General features: G+C 35.9%; 1 protein-coding gene across 7 annotated transcripts in view; it reads right to left on the bottom strand.

Annotated features, from left to right (window-relative positions):
- Positions 1–2,234: 2,234 nt before the first annotated feature.
- ZNF148 (zinc finger protein 148) overlaps positions 2,235–19,595 on the bottom strand; it is a 147,969-nt gene continuing 130,608 nt past the window's right edge. For all 7 annotated transcript variants that reach the window (XM_088837715.1, XM_055398073.2, XM_055398001.2 and 4 more), the window contains 2 exons: positions 9,284–9,402; positions 2,235–8,960 (listed from right to left, as the gene is read on the bottom strand). In XM_088837715.1, the coding sequence (XP_088693841.1) occupies positions 7,362–8,960; positions 9,284–9,402 (1,718 nt within the window). In that variant the 3' untranslated portion in view covers positions 2,235–7,361. The remainder of the gene's footprint in view (positions 8,961–9,283; positions 9,403–19,595) is intronic.

Genomic DNA, 19,595 nt, shown 5'->3' on the forward strand with positions numbered 1-19,595 from the left:
TCTAGCACAATGCCTGTTACTAAGTAGGTGATCAATGCTGAATACTATACCCTCACAAGTAAGAATTCAAATCAACAAAATACAGTTACTATCACAGATAATATACATTGTTTGGCCCCTTTCATCACCTTGGCACAAGCATCATGGCTTCAGAATCTTATTAAGAATGGTATAAGCTAGAGAAAATTAAGAAAGCAACAACTTTAAAAGTACATATGGATAAATATGCAAAGCCCCAAACGTTCTCTATTTCACAATTCAAGTCCATTTCTAAACTTGAATTTTTCCAGTAGTTTGGAAAAACCCCTTTGAAAATGTCACTCATTTACAGTATCACATTTCATTCCAGCTCTTATTCACATGGTTATACATCTGCATGAGTGTTTGTAAAATGTTTTTACTAGAAATGTCCTTTTAAGGACATTTAAAAATGACAAAAGAACTAAAATAATGAGACTGTAAATTTACCTTTAGTTCACTTAAAACTTCTGCTCCATTGATTCTTTATCCATCAAATGAAAATAATTTATTCCAATACCATACCAGTTTCATCAAAGTGGGGGGAAAATTGCCAGCACTCTGAAAAGAATTTTTAACTTCTATCCAAACATGCAGTCATCAAAATCATCATACTCCTCTGTGCCTGATAAATTTTCAAGTAAGATTCAATAACCAACAAACATTAAGTCAAGTGACTTCAATTTTTCCTGCAATCTTCAGAAGGTGGGAGAACTATCATGTATAGTTGATATGTATTTCACTGGCTCTCTCCCTACCATAGCTCATCATTCAAGAAAAAATGTGATCTAAGCAAGGTTTAGTAGATTATTGGTGGTATTATTATGTATAACTGGTTAAAGCACCACGCTAATAAACTCATCATTGTTTTAGGATCAATCTTTGCAAAAGCCAGTTAGTTTCTATTTGTCCCAAGGACCCAGACTGCACTCTGAGCTTCAGACAGCTTTCTTACAGTAAGTCCCACTGGTCACAAAACAGGGAGGGAGTACTGGCAAGGAGATAAATGGATGAAAACAAATTTCCACAAACGGGGCGGGGGGGGGGGGGAGCCATGTATGATGATAATTGAATCTATAAAGAAAAAAATCATACATTCTTACACTCTTATTCTCAGCTCTATGTTAAACTTGATTTCAAGTCTAAAATACTGGTGACTAACGTTAACACCTGACTCCTGCATTTTAGAACTGCCTGATAACGTTCTACACAAAGCTACAGTAAAGGCCCTCTTGTTACCCAATTTGTGTTAACAAACTGTTTGCTCTATACAGACATTCTTTTCCTCTTTTTAATATTAACCTTACCAATTTTAAAATATTTATCACGAAGTTACTCGGTTCAGAATATTGTGAAAAATTCAGCTAGGAAATTATTCATAAAACTGTATTCTGTATTTTATTTTTCAAACAGCCAGTGTCCACATTTTAAATGCAGAATTTTCAAATATAAATTAGTCTAATAATTCAATTAAAAAAACAAAAACAATTTCCTTTAGTATCACAATACATAAAATGGTATTATAAACTCCAAATGGCAAGGTTTACTACATGACAATAATGTCAAGAAGCTTTGAAACTCATTAAACCTCTTAATGAATAGGTCAGTTTAAAGAACATTTCTCTGTTCCATGATTATGCATGAAACAAGCTTTCACTATATTATGAAGGCTCAGCAATTTATTCATGGCATAATATGGGGTCAAGCAAAATTTTATTTTTACAATGACAATAAAAAACGCATTTAAACAACAACAAAAAATCCTCCCAATTGTTTAAAAACAATTCTTTTTGGAAGGTAAAATGTATTTTAAAATATATTGACTTACCGAATTTCAATTGCCAAGCTGCTGACCACTGATGTAAAAGTTTGTATTTAAAAATATCACAAACATCTTATAACAGTGAAAATTTTAATGTGACAAGCTTCGTTGCAAAGCAATTTTCACCTGAGTAGACTTTGAAATTTAGTGCTCATATGTTTGGAGGGGAAGTGGAGAAAGAAAGACCGACTGGTGTCAGATACTGAGTTTTTAGTTCTTTCACAATGATTTCCCAGAAGGCTGAAGAAACAAACTATTACCTTCCAGGACATATATGATGCCCCCCTTTCTCCAATAAATTTATTCTGGCATTTTATAAATTCTCAGTATCCATATTCCTGTTTACCCATTTAAACACAGCAACTCAAAATTCATTCAGTTCTATACAACAGTGTCTATATTATGTACATGTTTAATTATCAAGAGGAAATAGAAAATAAAATTTACAGTGATTGAGAAAGGGTCAGAAAATGGGATAGGAAAAGTAATACTGTATAATCAGAATATCCTATTATCCTACCAGTTTCAGTGACAAGGTTTTTCTTTTATTAGTTGAAATACAAAGAAGGCATAGGGGATCCCAGGAAAATAACACTATATATCAGAAAATTCAACGTGCTCCACCATCAGGATTTCCATTACACATTTAATTTCTTCTGTACAATTTTTATAAACTTGCTTTTCTTTTCAAAGTCATCAGATTTCCAGATTAAATTCAGCACTACACAGTATGCCCTTGAAGTAAAATGAGGTTACCTGCTTTATTTGGATACCAAGTTCCCTTCCAGACAGCATTAAAATAAAGACAAGTAAGACTACACAGATAAAATCCAGTATAATTCAAATCCAACAATGAAAAATTTCCCCCATATTGTTGCAAAATTCTTTCTACTGAAATGCTTTGCTACAATAATAAAAAGCATACATTACATATAAAAGATACCAGTGTACTAAAAAGTGACAGAAGTGGACTAGCAAATCCTTCAAAGCACATTATATAAATGACTAGCATTTAAAAACATTTTCCTATAAAATGTCGGTCATATACATTTATAAATTGGCGAGTTTATTTCTAAAGCAGTGATGTGTGTGTGTTCAAACAGTTAGCTGTTCTGTACAGTATAATATCTACTCAATTCAAACTATAATAGGTTTGTCTTTCTTTGTATTGAAGTTGAACAAACTCATCTGATCAGCTGAGAGACCAAGGTTGAAAAATAAGTATCTAAAAATCAAAGTAGAAAGTTCAGAATTGTTGAAATGTAGCTATGAAATATGAAGAGAACTATTTCACAATGGGGCTGAAGTCACCGCAAAACTTATGGGCTTGAATCTAAAACAGAAACAAATATTAAAATCCAAAGCAAACCACAAAGTTAGGTAGCAGTACAGAAGCAGGAAAAAGAACCACACCCCCTTCCTTCAGTGTGATGGGCACTAAGTTTTGCAGTCTTCCTCCATCTTGCAGAAGAGTGGTAAGGCCATTCAATGCTTAGTGAAAGTGAGTACAGATGAAGTCAGATTTAGCCTGTCTCCCCTGCAACTTCAATTATGCTGTGTAAACAGTGTTACGTTCCAATAGGAGGAACAATGGAATTTGCTTATAAAAACTGATTAAAGATAATCATTATTAAATGAAATAAAGATAATAACTCTGAAATGTTTTTAGAACTTTCCTGATGCTACTTGTAAAGTTAGCACTGCTATGTATTATTGCTTACATACAGTACAACATCATATGCCTTCTAACATAAAGCAGTACTGTGATTTGTTTGTACATATTTACAGATTCTTAAAAACAAGCTGTAAAAACATTACATACTTTCAGACAATACAAATTAGCACATTGGTACTCACTTCAAAACAAATGGAATGCATAACATTAATAAAACATCATAAAGGAAGACTCACATAAAAGTCCTTGATTGTCAAGACACGTTTATATATAAACTCTAACTGTGCAGAATTAAAGATTCAATCATAGGTACATCCTTATTTGATGAACCATATTTACAGCATGGTATTGCATAAAAAAATAAAATAATGTTTACAGGGTTTTACTTTTTTATCCATTGGATTAAAGAAAGCAACAAACACAACAAGAAATGTTTGTCTGCTGTAGTTTGTTTCCTACTAAAGTTTAAGTGAAAGAGGAAACATCCGTTTTTTATTTGCAGAATATAGCAAAAACAACTGGAAAATTATTTCCCTGAAATAAAGCAATTTGAAACGGAAAAAGTTTAAATTAAATTGCAGAGTCAAAAAGTTTCTCATCGATTATAATAGTGCTTCAAGTAAATATACTGTGAAAAAACGAGTTCTAGTTTAAAATGTTCTAAGTCTAAGAAATAGTTTTACAGTAATGCCTACTTTTAAGTTTCCCGGCTTTTTTTTTTTTAAACAGCCCTTTAAAAACCCAAATTAATAAAATGAAAGAAGTGGCAAAAGATCTAACCTAGCTGGCACTTTGCAAGCTTCTCTGGCCTGTGGAAATGAAAGCCTACCCTGAGCACAAGGCCTCTTTTGCCTCTCAAAACGAGAAAATTACCCGACCACTGGCAGTCCTCACTCAGCCAGAGCTAAGAGGATAGATTTCTGTGGTATCTACTAGAAAATCTGCAAGTAGATCCAAAAAATTTAAGAGCCACTTCAAATATTCTGAACTAAATGAAATATGTGTACAGTAAGTTAAAAAATAAACGCGCTTTTAGAAGATGTTCAAGAGATATTACTTCATCTAATGTGATCTGTTTCCAATCTTCAAATGTGAGAACAGGTCCTAAGAAAGCACACCTCGGCTCACATTTTGCCAAGTTTAAGGATGTAAGAGCATATTTTCATAGAACAATTTGCTCACCTAGAGAAATTAAAAAACAAAACAAAACTCAAATTGCAAAAGGATATCCTCAATATTCTGATTTAAAGCAGCACAAAAGGCTACGTGCTTTCTCTATTAATGCCCAGATAGAAATTAAGTAACTTTCTGAAGCAAAATGGGGAAACCCAACTGTTGAGATGTTTATCATATGATGATAATATTAATACACGGTAACTCTGGTAGGCATGTAAAATTTCACAGTAAAGACAGTAATGACTATACTTTAAGTGGTAAGTCAGTAAATTATGCCAAAGTATCATTTACCTCAAAATATGCTTCTAATGTGGTAGAAAAGTCTGCCATTATGTAGATGTAAAGAAATGAGGCGAACACAGGAATGCAACGCCTGAACTTCTTTCTACTGGCATTGACTGCCACTTTCAAAGGCTTACTGCTCAGCAGTAGAGCCACATTCTAAAAACTGTGCTGGTGATGTTAACACAAACCAAAAACCCCACTTTATTCTGTACCAAGTTCTCAACAGAACAGAAATTCTGATCAGGCTCAAAACAAAAACAAACAACTCAGGACATCAATGCCTACTATTACCCAATAAGTAGTATGAGAAAAACACAAATGCCTATTTCTACAGAGAGCACAGTTTCATTGTTAACATCTCGCCTGAACGATGACTTCTTGAGATTGTGATGTGCAAGGCAAGACACACCATTCTTAAGAGTCAATAATGGCAAAACTTAAATATATACTTCAAAGAAGTCTAAAATTCTTGAAAAATTTGGCAGCAAAGAAAGCTGTCAAATGGGAAAGTTTCAAGCAAAGTTTAATAACCAAAGTATAGAGGAAACCACATTAAACATAATTTATATTCCTTATCATAAAACACCATATATTCAAAATAAATGTAAAAGATGTTAAGGTTAGATATTTCTTTGTTCCCTTTCTTTATGAGAACAGTCTCGGGATAACATTAAATAAAAGAAAAAATAATTTAAAATGTAGAACATTCTATACTGAAACAAAGACTGAAGATCTATAAGGCCAATATAAAAGCTGAAATGGAAATTAACATTGAAGTTGCATCTTCAAGGGGCATTAATTTTAGATTACTGATGCTCTATCAATATGTGTGCATTGTGACAAAGATGGTGGAAATTTAAAACAAAAAACCAAAAAGTTGGAACAAATTAAAGAGGATAATAAAATCAATATAACTTATTTTCCAAAAATTAAAACAGTCCAATGTGTAACTCAAACCATCATTCTTTAGAAAAGTATATATATATATAATATGTATATATATAAAAGCACTATTTATTGTACCATGCTGTATTAAGACAAAATATTAAAAAAAAACATTCGTGGTATAAGGATAAAGTCTGTAGTTTATTTAGATTTTGAAATGCAACAAAAGGTTTCCGATCACTCATCTAGCTGAAAAAGAAACTGTAGTTACTAGAATTAGTAAACACTTTTGGTTGTAAAATTGTAATGAGCAGTGTTCATTAAAAAGTAACTCAAGATAAAATAAGCAATTAAAATGCCCATTTCTTTAGTTTCTCTGGATACTGTTTAATTATCCAATCTATCAAGATTCTAGAAAGGGAAGGATTAAACCAGATTTTACAGTTCCAAAGATACCCAATTTCCTTTTATTGCCAAAAATTAAGATTTTCAATTATGAGATGATTATGACACAACCATATCAAACTTAAAAATCTAAAATTTTTTTACTTTGAGAAATCAAAAATACCAAATAGATTCTAAGTGCTCTATGTTAACTGAAGTGTATATGTAAAGTAAAATACAATTAAGCTTTAAAACGTGGAATATACATTTTGTATAAGCATTATGTTCTTGGGAATGTAATCTACAGAGTATCTTCTTACTAAAATTTCAAAACCTTGATACTTGCACATGAAAAAATCATAAAAAATATCTAAGTACAACTGTACAAAGAAACTGACACCAATATGCATACTTCCATATAGAAGTGAATGCTTCAACAGTTACGTATTTTGGTAAAAGTTTTGAAAGTATGCATATTTTTTAAAGTAATTAGGCTTTTAAATAGTGGAGTCTTAGACTATCAGATTTTTATTACTTTTCTCAAAAAGAAAAAGTCGATATAATGCAAAATGAAAATCAAGGGTATATGGCATATCATTCTTTAAAAGGTGGTTTCTTTTTTCCCCTCATAGGACACACTAATTTATTTAAGCCATAATCTCTTGACATTTAAACTTTTAAGTTCACTCTGTCTGTAAAGTATACTCAGATTCCCTGCTGAAGTGCCATGACTATGCTGAAAAACTTAGAAACAGTATGAGCAAATTTCACACAATTACTAATCTCCTAAGAATGTACAATGATATCAGTTAGGAAACAATTGTGCGAAAGTCTTTTTTTTTTTTTTCCTTTTAAACTTGGTGTAGGTGGAATAGCAAGTTTCTGATCTAAAACAAGTAATGCATTGCTTCTGTAAAGGTGACAACATGTAAGGCAGTTCAAAGAATGCTGACTAACCAAACAAAACGCAGTTATTGGATTATCTTGCTATTCATATCAGCTTAACTTGTTATAACGCATTGCTCTTAAATCTGTACAGCACTCCATTTTACACAGAGTAACCCCACTCTTGATTAATCTGTTCTAAAGTGCCAGTATTATTTACACATTTTTTTTTTAGCCAAAAGTCTGGCCAGTTGTAGCATCAGGTGAGGATGTCATCCCAGCTCTATTATCATTTACATTCACCAAGGGAAATTCTGGAAATTCAGCACTTGTCCCTGGTCCCCGAAGGTTCACCTGTCCATTGGCAGTGCTAAACTGAGCAGCTATTCCAGCTCTGGATCCATGATATGGAGCACGGAAGGGTTGTTCAAAAGAGCTCATTTGGTAAGCTTGGTGGACAGGCTGAGCCTCAGCTTTCTTCTGAGAAGTCACTTGATCCAAAAAGTCCTGTGTTGATGTGGCAGAAGCATGGTTTGTCTCATCACCTGAAAAGGGAAATGAGTGCTGTGAATCACCAACCATGAGTCCAAAGTGGGATTTATCCGGAGTTGTTCTTAGTGGAGAATTCATTCCTGATCGAAAGCTATTGATGGGCATGGCTGCATAGACTTGCTTGTCTATGGAAGAGAATGCTGGCTGATTTGGAAGGGTCTGGTTATCAGTCACAAAGTTAAGGCTCGGGCTATTCAAATAGGCATCATTTTGGCTAGTTCTGTCCAAAGCCTGCTGCAGAAACTTTGAGTATTCCTGCAACATGTTGGCTTTATCTGATGAGGATGCTTGGGAGCTTGATCCAACATTCTCTGACTGGGTAACCTCAGGTACTTCTGAAGAATTTATTGATATGCTAGAAGTCACCTCCGTGTCCGCAACACTGAAGGATATCTCATGCTGTCCATTAGCTTTGTGGGAATAATGATCCAACAGAGTCTGCAGGACCTCATCTGGAATCACATTTTTGTCGTGGTTACTCTTTATCTCCACGTTCAGTGCCTGGGAGTCTAATATGGATGCTGTGGCACTCTCGTCAATGACACTGGCCACAGCCGCTTGTGTCACAGAAGGCTGGGAAGCTATAGTGCCCACATTCAGCGCATACTCCCGACTATTGTTACTTGCTGCCTGAAGATACCGCTTCTTCTTCAAAAACTGCATGGCATCATCATAGTTAGTGCTACTGTGCACAGGTTTACTGGGCCCCTCTTGCAAATTGTCAACCTGGTCAATATCAGCATTGCCTTCTGAGTCCAGTAAAGCTTGTTTGTCCACAAGTTCAAAAGCATATTTTGAAACTTTGCTCTCTTCGTATGTGGATAAAGGTGAAATTGTTTGATTCTGCTCCAATGGCTGTTTCAGACTTCTCTTACTATTAATCTTTTTGAGAACCAACTTAGGTGGATGTATTTCTCCTGATGCATCTTCTAAATGCGATCCCCCAACTGAGGAATGTGGCATTTCCACAGCATACTCTGCTACCATATACTCATCTTTCACTTTAGTACTTGAAGAATAAAGAGGCAAGTAATCATTTTTGTCTTTCTTTAGGTCAGATTTATCCAAAGAACTCTCTTTGTCCATCCCGGATGATTTTTTCTCAGTTTTCTGCCTTTTCTTTTTTGGCAGTGAGTTATCTTTTGGTGATGTAGAAAAGCCAGAATCTTCCTCGGATGTTAGAAGGCCACCTTTGATGGCACATCTGTTTAGTTTTTTATCATGATTTTCATGGCACATACGTTTATGTTTCAAAACACGATCTGTTCTGGAAAAATACTGTCGAATTCAAAGTTCGGAAGGGAGTTTTTTGTTTTAGTTTTGTGTTTTGGTCAACCAAGAAAAGAAAAGAAAAAAAGTAATTAATATAAAGATAGATTTAAGTGTAATAATATGAGCAACTCCAAAATAATTTCCCGAGCCAACTGTCTATTATAAATTGAATCAACAACAGTTAGGAAATTCTTCAGTTTTAGTAGTTGCTAACATTTTCTAATTTAACTTTTTAGAATTATTTTATAACTTAATTCCAGACAGAAGATTTTCAATGTCAATCATGCCTCAATAAAGTGACTTTTTAAAAAATTCAAACCACATCTTACCTGTAAACAGTATTCACACTGGTAAGGTTTTTCTCCACTATGAGTTCTCTTATGCCTTTCCATATGATATTTTTGAATGAATCTCATACCACATTCATCACAGCGAAATGGTTTTTCACCTAGTATATGATACATAAAGTTTAAAACAAAACAAACACTGTGAAATATAAGTTAGTGAATTACTTTACCACAAGAATCTCTAATAAATTACTTTACCACAAGAACGTTGCCATACTCTGTTCTTTTCAAATAACGTAAATCTTTATTCTAAATATATCTTCCAATTTATTTTGTTAAGGATATCTTGCTTTACAAAAATTAAAGAGAGTGGCACATGGCATTGAAAAGAAAAGACTGAAAGCACACATACTCAATTTCCCAGCCTTTTACTATATGTACACATAATATACTCTTTCTATAGAGACCAGTATTGCCAAGAACTTAACAGTAATATGAACGGGTCTCAGTAGAGTGGCTAACGTCTCTAATCTTTTTTTCAATCATGCAAAAAATATTTTTGAAAAAGAAAAGGTTACCCGTACACAGACCAACACAATTCTGAGTATATTTTTTAAAATTCATGTCTTTTCAAAGGTATTTGTGGTTAAATAAAATCTAAATCCTAAGAAAATATATTTTAAATCTAATTTATTAAAACATAAAAACAAGTTTAAATCAGAGGCTAGGTTTTAAAAGTAACATTTGTTCATATTGATTCTCTCTTCCTTAACTCAAATGAGCATTTTTCAAGCCTTTCTGGGAAAGAATTAAAATGAGCGATGTTAACTGTACACAGAACCCCCACCCCACCTCTAATTTTTTTTTAAATGACAAAAGGACTTCTTAGTTTGAAGGAACCATCTTATAAAGATCTAAAATAGTTTTTACTGATAAAGCCACAGCCTAAGTAAACAGAAGGGTGTGACTTGTTGTCACTAGTGACTTCTTGTCACACCCTTCACCTATTTGGAAAACCACTATTTCTACTTTTCATATAGTCAACAAAATTTTACTGAATTCTTCTCCTCTACCCATAACTCCTCTGTAAGAGGTTAAAAGTTTAAGACTTGTTACTTGTCCTCAAAGAGTTTATAACATGATTGGGAAAACATGATACAAATATTACAAAGGAACAACTAACAAAACTATATCCAGCTCTGGTTTACCTCTACAATTTTATAACCCACTAGCTCTCTTCTTGACCTTTTCCTCCAGACAAACTGAGAACCTACCATCCTCAGGCTTTTCTACTTCTGCCTGTTTCATGCTGCTCCTTAAGTCCACTTCTGTGTGTTCAGGTACTACGCTCCCCTCCAGGACCAACCCACCTGCTCTACACTTTGCCCTACTCTCCCAGAGGAAAGGTATCTTTATCTTCTTTGTTGTTGTTCAGTTGCCAAGTCCTGTCTGACTGCGACCTCGGGGACTCCAGCACACCAGGCTTCCCTGTCCTTCACTATCTCCTGGAATTTGCTCAAACTCATGTCCATTGAGTCAGTGATGCTATCCAACCATCTCATCCTCTATCCGCCCCTTCTCCTCCTGCCTTCAATCTTGACCAGCATTAGGGTCTTTTCCAATGAGTTGCCTCTTTGCATCACATGGCCGAAGTATTGGAGCTTCAGCTTTTGCATCTGTCCTTCCAATGGATATTGAGAGTTGATTTCCACGAGGACTGACCGGTTTGATCTCCTTGCAGTCCAAGGGACTCTCAAACGTCTTCTCCAATACCACAGTTCAAAACCATAGATTCTTTGACACTCAACCTTCTTTATGGTCCAACTCTCACATCTGTACATGACTACTGGAAAAACCTTAGCTTTGACTAGATGGACCTTTGTCAGCAAAGAGATGTCTCTGCCTTTTAATATGCTGCCCAGGTGTATCACAGCTTTTCTTCCAAGGAATATCTTTTCATTTCATTAAATTATCATCAAATTATCTTCTTTAACTTGCCACAGAACTGTAGTTGTACCTTTCCTAAGGCACTCATTACCTTCATCTCAATAATTAGTCTACAACTTTACTCTTTTACTAAATTTCTTTAGGTCAGAATCGGGGCCCAAATTATCTTTATGTAGCTCAAATTATCCTGGGCAATTTTTTAAGTGCCACATGAATGGCATAAAGGATTATTACAGAGGCTTATTAGTGGGAAAAAACATCATGAACTGGTATGATTTGGAAAAGTTTCTTGGAAGTGTTAGAATCTATGCTGAGCAGTCATTAAAGAGACTGTGTATATGTGATTAAAGCCAAGAAAAGAATATTTAGTGGGAAATAACAGAGCAAGTAAGGGTTTAGATAATATAAGATATACTGGAGAATCACAACAAACTGAAAAATTCTTAAAGATATGGGAATACCAAACCACCTGACCTGCCTCCTGAGAAATCTGTATGCAGGTCAAAAAGCAACAGTTAGAACTGCACATGGAACAACAGACTGGTTCCAAATAGGGAAAGGAGTATGTCAAGGCTGTGTGTTGCCACCGTGCTTTTTTAACTTATATGCAGAGTACATCATGCGAAATGCCAGGCAGGATGAAGCACAAGCTGGAATCAAGATTGCCAGGAGAAATATCAGTAACCTCAGATACACAGATTATACCACCCTTATGGCAGAAAGTAAAGAGGAACTAAAGAGTCTCTTGATGAAAGTGAAAGAGGAGAGTGAAAAACTTGGCTTAAAACTCAACATTCAAAAAAAGAAGATCTTGGCATCTGGTCCCATCACTTCATGGCAAACAGATGGGGAAACAATGGAAACAGTGACAGACTTTATTTTGGGGGGCTCCAAAATCACTGCAGATGGTGACTGCAGCCATGAAATTAAAAGACGCTTGCTCCTTGGAAGAAAAGCAATGACCAACTTAGACAGCATATTAAAAGGCAGAGACATTACTTTGCCAACAAAGGTCTGTCTAGTAAAAGCTACAGTTTTTCCAGTAGTCACGTATGGATGTGAGAGTTGGACTATAAACAAAGCTGAGTGCCAAAGAACTGATGTTTTTGAACCGTAGTGTTAGAGAAGACTCTTGAGAGTCCCTTGGACTGCAAGGAGATCAAACTAGTCAATCCTCAAGGAAATCAGTCCTGAATATTCACTGGAAGAACTGATGCTGAAGCTGAAACTCCAACACTTTGGCCACCTGATGCAAAGAAATGACTCACTGGAAAAGACCCTGATGCTGGGAAAGATTGAAGGCAGGAGGAGAAGGGGACGACAGAGGATGAGATGGTTGGATGGCATCACCGACTCAATGGACATGAGTTTGAGCACGTTGTGGGCGTTGGTGATGGACAGAGGCCTGCCGTGCTGCAGTCCATGGGGCTGCAATGAATTGGACACGACTGACTGACTGAACTGATACTGGAGAAATGGTGCCTAAGAAGAGACTTTAACTTGGCAATAAGTCAACTATTTGAAACTTTCAAGAATGCAACTTCTGTAATTGCTATGGAGTTAACTAAATTTTAGGGCTGAAGGGACTTTGCAATGACTTCAAACTGTGCTCTTGGGCGCTCCACAGAGGCCCCCAAAGGCTAATATGGCAAATGGCTCTAAGCTTCCACCCAGAATTCAGGAGCAAACAGCTCCACTTCTGTACACAGGGGGTCTGAGTAAGGACTCCAATGGTTTAGAGACTAGAATGAAGAACCTAACACAACTAACCTCTACCAATTTACCTATCATTACAAAAACAAAGTCCAGAAAAGTTAAGGTATTTGTCCAAAAAAAGCTGGGAGAGAAGACCACTTACTTAGAATGTTTCAAAGTGAAAGAAATGAGAAAAAGGAGGTGAGAATAGACAATCCATTTGACATTAAAAATTGTTAAGGGTGGGGAACTTAACTAAAACTGAAATGGACTATTATAGTGACTAATCAAAAGAACAAGATCTCAGAGAAACTAGGATGAAAAGGGAGAGTACAAGTACTATTTAAAAAAAAATAAGAATACATGCATATTTTGAAGTAAAAAGATGTATATGATAGAGCACATTAAGATCAGAAGTTAATTAAGATCATTTTTCAAAAGAGAGAGGATAAAGAGAAAATTAGTGAATGAATTAGAATTCAATTAATTCTCCATGATAAGACTTTAATATTGTTAATAATGATATAACACCTCACAATGGTCAAGCAGAAGCTGACAAACTGATCCTAAAATTCAAATGGAAATCCAAGGGATTCAGAGCAGCTAAAGCAATTTTGAAAAAGAAAACTCAGATTTCCCAACTTCAAAACTTACAGCCAAAGGCATAAGGAGACATACATATAAAATAATAGAACTGAGAGTCTAAAAATAATCTTTACATTTACAGTTAACTGACTTTTCATTATAGTCACCAAGATACTTCAGTGGGGAAAAAGGCTTTTCAACAATAATACTGGGACAATTTGATACCCATATGCAAAAGAATGGGATTGGACCTCAACTTCACTTTGCATATAAAAATTAACTCAAAATAGTTCATAGGCCTAAATGTGAAAACTACAAATATAAAACTCTAATGTATGAATAAATCTTGACTTTAGATTATGTAGGCAATGACTTTTTAGATATCACACCAAAAGCATAAGCAACCAAACAAAAAATGAATAAAAGTATACCTCATCAAAATGAACCTTTGTTCTTCGAAGGACACTATCAAGAAAGTGAAAAGACAAAATGCTGTGGTAGCTGTTGTGAGAAATAATTTGCCAAAATGTTAAACTTAGAATTATCATACAAGCCAACAGTTCTACTCTTAGGTATACACCCCAAAGAACTGAAAACAGGTATTCATTCAGAGATTTGTACACCAATGCACATAACAGCATTATTCACAACAAACAAAAGATGGAAACAACCCAAGGGTCCATCAACAGATGAACGGATAAACAAAATGTGATATATACAGAAGATGGAATATCTTTCAGCCACAAAAAGAAATGAAATTCTGATACATGATATAACATGAATGAACCTTGAAGAAATTATATCAAGAAGCTAGACATAAAAAAAACAAACACTGAGTGATTCCATTTATATGAAATACCTAGAATAGGCAAATTCACAGGGATAGAAAGTAGAATAAAGGTTACCAGGGATTGGAAGAGAGAGGAAAGGAGGGTTATTGCTTAATGGCTACAGGTTTTTGTGTATAATTTTGTTACACAATGTCATAAATGTACTTCATGCCACTATACTGCATCCTTAAAAATGATTAAAATGGTAAATTTAGTTAGTTTTTTTTCTTATAAGGTGAAAAGACGACTCTGGAATGGGATAAAATATTTTCAAATCATGTTTCTGAAAATGGACGTGTATCTAGTATATTATAAAAGCAACCCAAAAACCACTTACAACTCAACAGTAAAAAGACAAATTATCTAATTTAATAACAAGCAATGGATCTGAACAGACATTTCTCCAAAGAAAATACAAAAATAGCCGATAAGTACATAAAAAATGCTTAACATCCTTACTTATTCTGAGTGTTGAGTGAAGTCTGTTAGGAGCCCTAACATCTGAGTAGCCATGATAGGCCTGAGACCTTGCTTAGGCCCAAGTTTCGATTTCCTGGAGACAGGGTGGAGGCTAAATTCACAGAAACTCCTCCCTAAGAAAATCCCGCAGGTGCCAAAAATAAGAAACTCCTCCCTAGAAAAGTCCCGCTGGCGCCAAAAATTGGGCCAATCAGAAGAAAAAGGGAAATCCCCCAGAAAAACCCCTGCTGTGCGCATGAACTGGCCAATGAGCTTCTGCCCACGCATGAACTGGCCAATGAGCTTCTGCCAGCTTGATCTTTTGAACAAAAATAGGTGCTTATGTAATCTGAGACTATAAAAACCACTGTGACCTGGGCTCGGGGCCCTTGTCTGCACTTGGGGCCCTTGTCCGCACTCCACTGCGCTGGAGGAGGCATGAGCCCTAGCTCGAGCTAGAAATAAACCCCATTCTTGCTTTTGCATTGCTGCGAGTGTCTTATTCTACCACTATGGGGGGACTGGTCTCAGGGCATAACAAGTCGCTCAGTTGTGTCTGACGCTTTGCGACCCCATGGACTGTAGCCTACCAGGCCCTCCCTCCATAGGATTTTACAGGCAAGAGTACTGGAGTGGGTTGCCATTTCCTTCTCCAGGGGATCCTCCCGAACCAAGGATTGAACCAGGGTTTCCCGCACTGAAGGCAGATGCTTTACCCTCTGAGCCACCAGGGAAGTCCCTTCCTTACTTATTCAGTTCAGTTCAGTCGCTCAGTCGTGTCCGACTCTCTGCGACCCCATGAATCACAGCACATCAGGCCTCCCTGTCCATCACCAACTCCCGCAGTTCACTCAAACTCACATCCACAGAGTCGGTGATGCCATCCAACCATCTCATCCTCTGCCGTCCCCTTCTCCTCCCGCCCCCAATCCCTCCCAGCATCAGAGTCTTTTCCAGTGAGTCAACTCTTTGCATGAGGTGGCCAAAGTATTGGAGTTTCAGCTTCAACATCAGTCCTTCCAATGAACACCCAGGACTGATCTCCTTTAGGATGGACTGGTTGGATCTCCTTGCAGTCCAAGGGACTCTCAAGAGTCTTCTCCAACACCACAGTTCAAAAGCATCAATTCTTCAGCGCTCAGCTTTCTTTATAGTCCAACTCTCACATCCATACATGAACACGGGAAAAACCATAGCCTTAACTAGACGGACCTTTGTTGGCAAAGTAATGTCTCTGCTTTTTAATATGCTATCTAGGTTGGTCATAACTTTCCTTCCAAGGAGTAAGCGTCTTTTAATTTCATGGCTGCAATCAGCATCTGCAGTGATTTTGGAGCCCCCAAAAATAAAGTCTGACACTGTTTCCACTGTTTTTCCATCTATTTCCCATGAAGTGATGGGACCAGATGCCATGATCTTTGTTTTCTGAATGTTGAGCTTCAAGCCAACCTTTTCACTCTACTCTTTCACTTGCAAATCAATATCACAATGAGATACCACTTCACACCCAACAGGAAAATTACAATAGAAAGGACAATAATAACAAGTGTTAGCATGGATGCAGAGAGATTGGAATTCTCATGCTTGGGTGGTAGGATTGTAAAGTGGTGCAGCATCTTTGGAAAACAATTTTGCAGATCCTTAACATGTTAAACATAGAGTACCATACCATATAACTCAGCAATTCCACTCCAAAGCACATACCCAAGAGTACTAAAACATTATTTCCACACAAAAACAAATATTCATAACAGCATTATTCACAACAATCAGAAAGTAAAAACAATGCAAATGTCCCTAAATAGAATAAATAAACAAAACATGGTATATTCATACGTGGAACATCATTTAGCTATAAAAAAGAATAGAAGTACATGCTGCAATATGAATGAACTTTTAAAACAGTATGCTAAGTGAAAGGAGTTCGGCAAACAAACCACCTACTGTGTGGTTCCATTCATATGAAATGTCCGTAACAGGGAAATCCATAGAAATAGAAAGTAGATTAAAGATTGCCCAGTGCTGGGAGGAATAGGTACAGGACTTCAGAATGGTGAAGGTTATTCTAACTGTTAAAAGACTCCTGTGACAGTTGTACAACTCTGTCAGTATACTATAAACTATTGAATTGCACACTTTAAAGGGATGAGATTTTTGACACTGTGAATTATATTTCAATAAAGTTGCAAATTTATATACTGCATGTTAACACAATTGACATCATGCAGTGAGTAAGATTATTTTTTCCCGTGAGGAGCTAACAACTGAATTCAAAATAAATTAACTGGAAAAAAAATCACCCTTGAATTATTAACTATGTATTAATACTACATGTGGGGTAGGAAATGGCAACCCCGGTGGTCTACAGTCCATGTGGCTGCAAACAATCGGACATGACTGGGTGAGTGACACTCACTCACTCACTCACTCACACACACACACATACATTAGTACACGATCAAGAATGAAAAGCTCATTTAACTAGAAACAACATTAACAAACCTAAACAAAAAGGTACCAGAAACATTAATACCTTAAAAGAAATTTGTACAAATATTCCCTTGTTGCTTAAAAAACAACAAAAAACAAAACCAAAAGAAAAAAACACAACTTTCACAGCTGCCTAAACAGAACAATTACAGTGGCCAAGTCAGCCAGGATTAACGTAGACACAAATTTATCTTCCATAGTCATTTACTTTTTGAGTGCTCACTTTTGATATATTTATTTCTAATCCTTGGTCTGTTTTCTCCTTTAATATTTTCCTTTTTCACTGTATCATCTTTCTTCACATCTTTTTCTCCCATTTTTTCTCTCTCTTCTTCTCTCACTTTTTAACTAGCCATGCTAGAAACAAGACTTTTTAAAATTTAAGTTTTGTCATTTAAGGATCCTTCGTTTATGGATTAGATCACACACTTAAATGGTTAAAAAAAAAAAACACACACAAAAACACAAAACAAAACAGAGAAGTATATGGGAAAAGCTTTCCTCCTATCTTTGTCCCTCCATTGGTACCCACATTTACTTGTTGGGGGTCTATTTCCTTCCAATTTCTTGTTACAAGCATAAAGAAAAAAGTTCATATTCTTTTTATAATTTTTCTCTCTTTCCTATATGAATATAGCATATTTTATTGTTTATAGAGATTTGTCAGTAGAAAAAGAATTAGCTCATTTGTTTTGACAACTGATATATCTTTCACTGATGGACACACAATTTATTTAACCAGTCCCTTATTATTTCCAAATATTTCCTATCATAAATAATGTTGTAATAGATATCCTGTCAATATGTTAATTCATACATTTACAGGTACATTTATAGGGTAAATTCTCAGAAACAGAAATCCTGATCAAATAATAAAAATATTTGTGGTTTTGAAATACACTGACAAATTGGTCTCCATGGAGATATTAATGTGTATATTTCACCACCCATGTATGAGTGACTGTTTCCCTATAACCCTGCCATATAGTACTATGTTGTTAAACATCTTGATGACTTCAAATCTAATACATGAAAAAAAACAGTATTTCAGTATGAGGTTGACCATCTTATATGTTATTTTTCTATGAACTGTCTATATCTATCTTTCACCTTTTATTTTTTTAAACTAGGTCGCTGATCGTTCTCGTGATGATTTATGCTGCTAAGTCGCTTCAGTTGTGTCTGACTTTGTGTGACCCCATAGATGTTAGCCCAACAGGCTCCCCAGTCCCCGGGATTCTCCAGGCAAGAACACAGGAGTGGGCTGCCATTTCCTTCTCCCATGCATGAAAGTGAAAGTGAAGTCGCTCAGTCGTGTCCGACTCTTAGTGACCTCACGGACTGCAGCCCACCAGGCTCCTCCGTTCATGGGATTTTCCAGGCAAGAGTACTGGAGTGGGGTGCCATTGCTATAAGAGCTTTATTAAAGAGACTGGTCTTTTGATTGTATGAGTTCTACAATTATTTTCCATGGGTTGCTTTCGGTGTGCGACTCTTTGTGACCCTACGAACTGAGGCCACCAGGCTCCTCTATCCATGGAACTCCCCAGGAATGAATATACTGGAGTGGGTTGCCATGCCCTCCTTGAGGGGATCTTCCCCACCCAGGGATTGAACCCACATCTCTCATGCTCCTAAAATGGCAGGCGGATTCTTTACCATTAGTGCCATCTTTACACAGATGAATTATCAAACTTTTATGGATATTAAATTTTGAGTACTTTCAGAATTTTCCTGTTCCAATCTGTCCATATTTTTAATGACACATAGGTACTTTCACCTTTTACATTAAATTGGATACATTTGGAGTTCATCCTTAGGTAGAATGTGATGGATAAAAATCTGTTTTTCCAGATGGCTATCCTGGTTTTCCCACATAATTTACTGCAAGGTTCAGCTTTACTTGATCACTTTTTTATCATAATCATACACTAGTAAGTTCTACGGGTCTATTTCCAGACTTCATATTCTATTCTATCGGACTATTAATAAGCCAGAACCAACGTATTTTAGTTCTTAAGACTTTATGATATACTTTATCATTTGGTAGGATTAATCACTCTACATACTTCATTCAGGCCCATGGGATTGCAGAGTCGGACATGACTTAGTGAGTGAACAACAATCCCCCTCATTGTTCTTCTTTTCTCTGGTTTGTCTTATTTGTCCACTTTCCAAAACACTTCTGAATTAGCCGGTCTAATATCTGGGGTGAGAGGAAGGGACAGTTGTCTGAAATATTTATGTTAACTTATGGAAAACTGATACACTTTATGAGCTTTATGAAGCTGCCTCTTCTAACTGAAAAAAAGAAAGGGAAAGGGGATAAAGTTTTGTTCTGTGTCCTC

This window comes from Moschus berezovskii, chromosome 1 (assembly GCF_049115385.1).
Source record: "Moschus berezovskii isolate FMDL1 chromosome 1, NW_MosBer_1.0, whole genome shotgun sequence".
Taxonomy (NCBI): Eukaryota; Metazoa; Chordata; class Mammalia; order Artiodactyla; family Moschidae; genus Moschus; species Moschus berezovskii.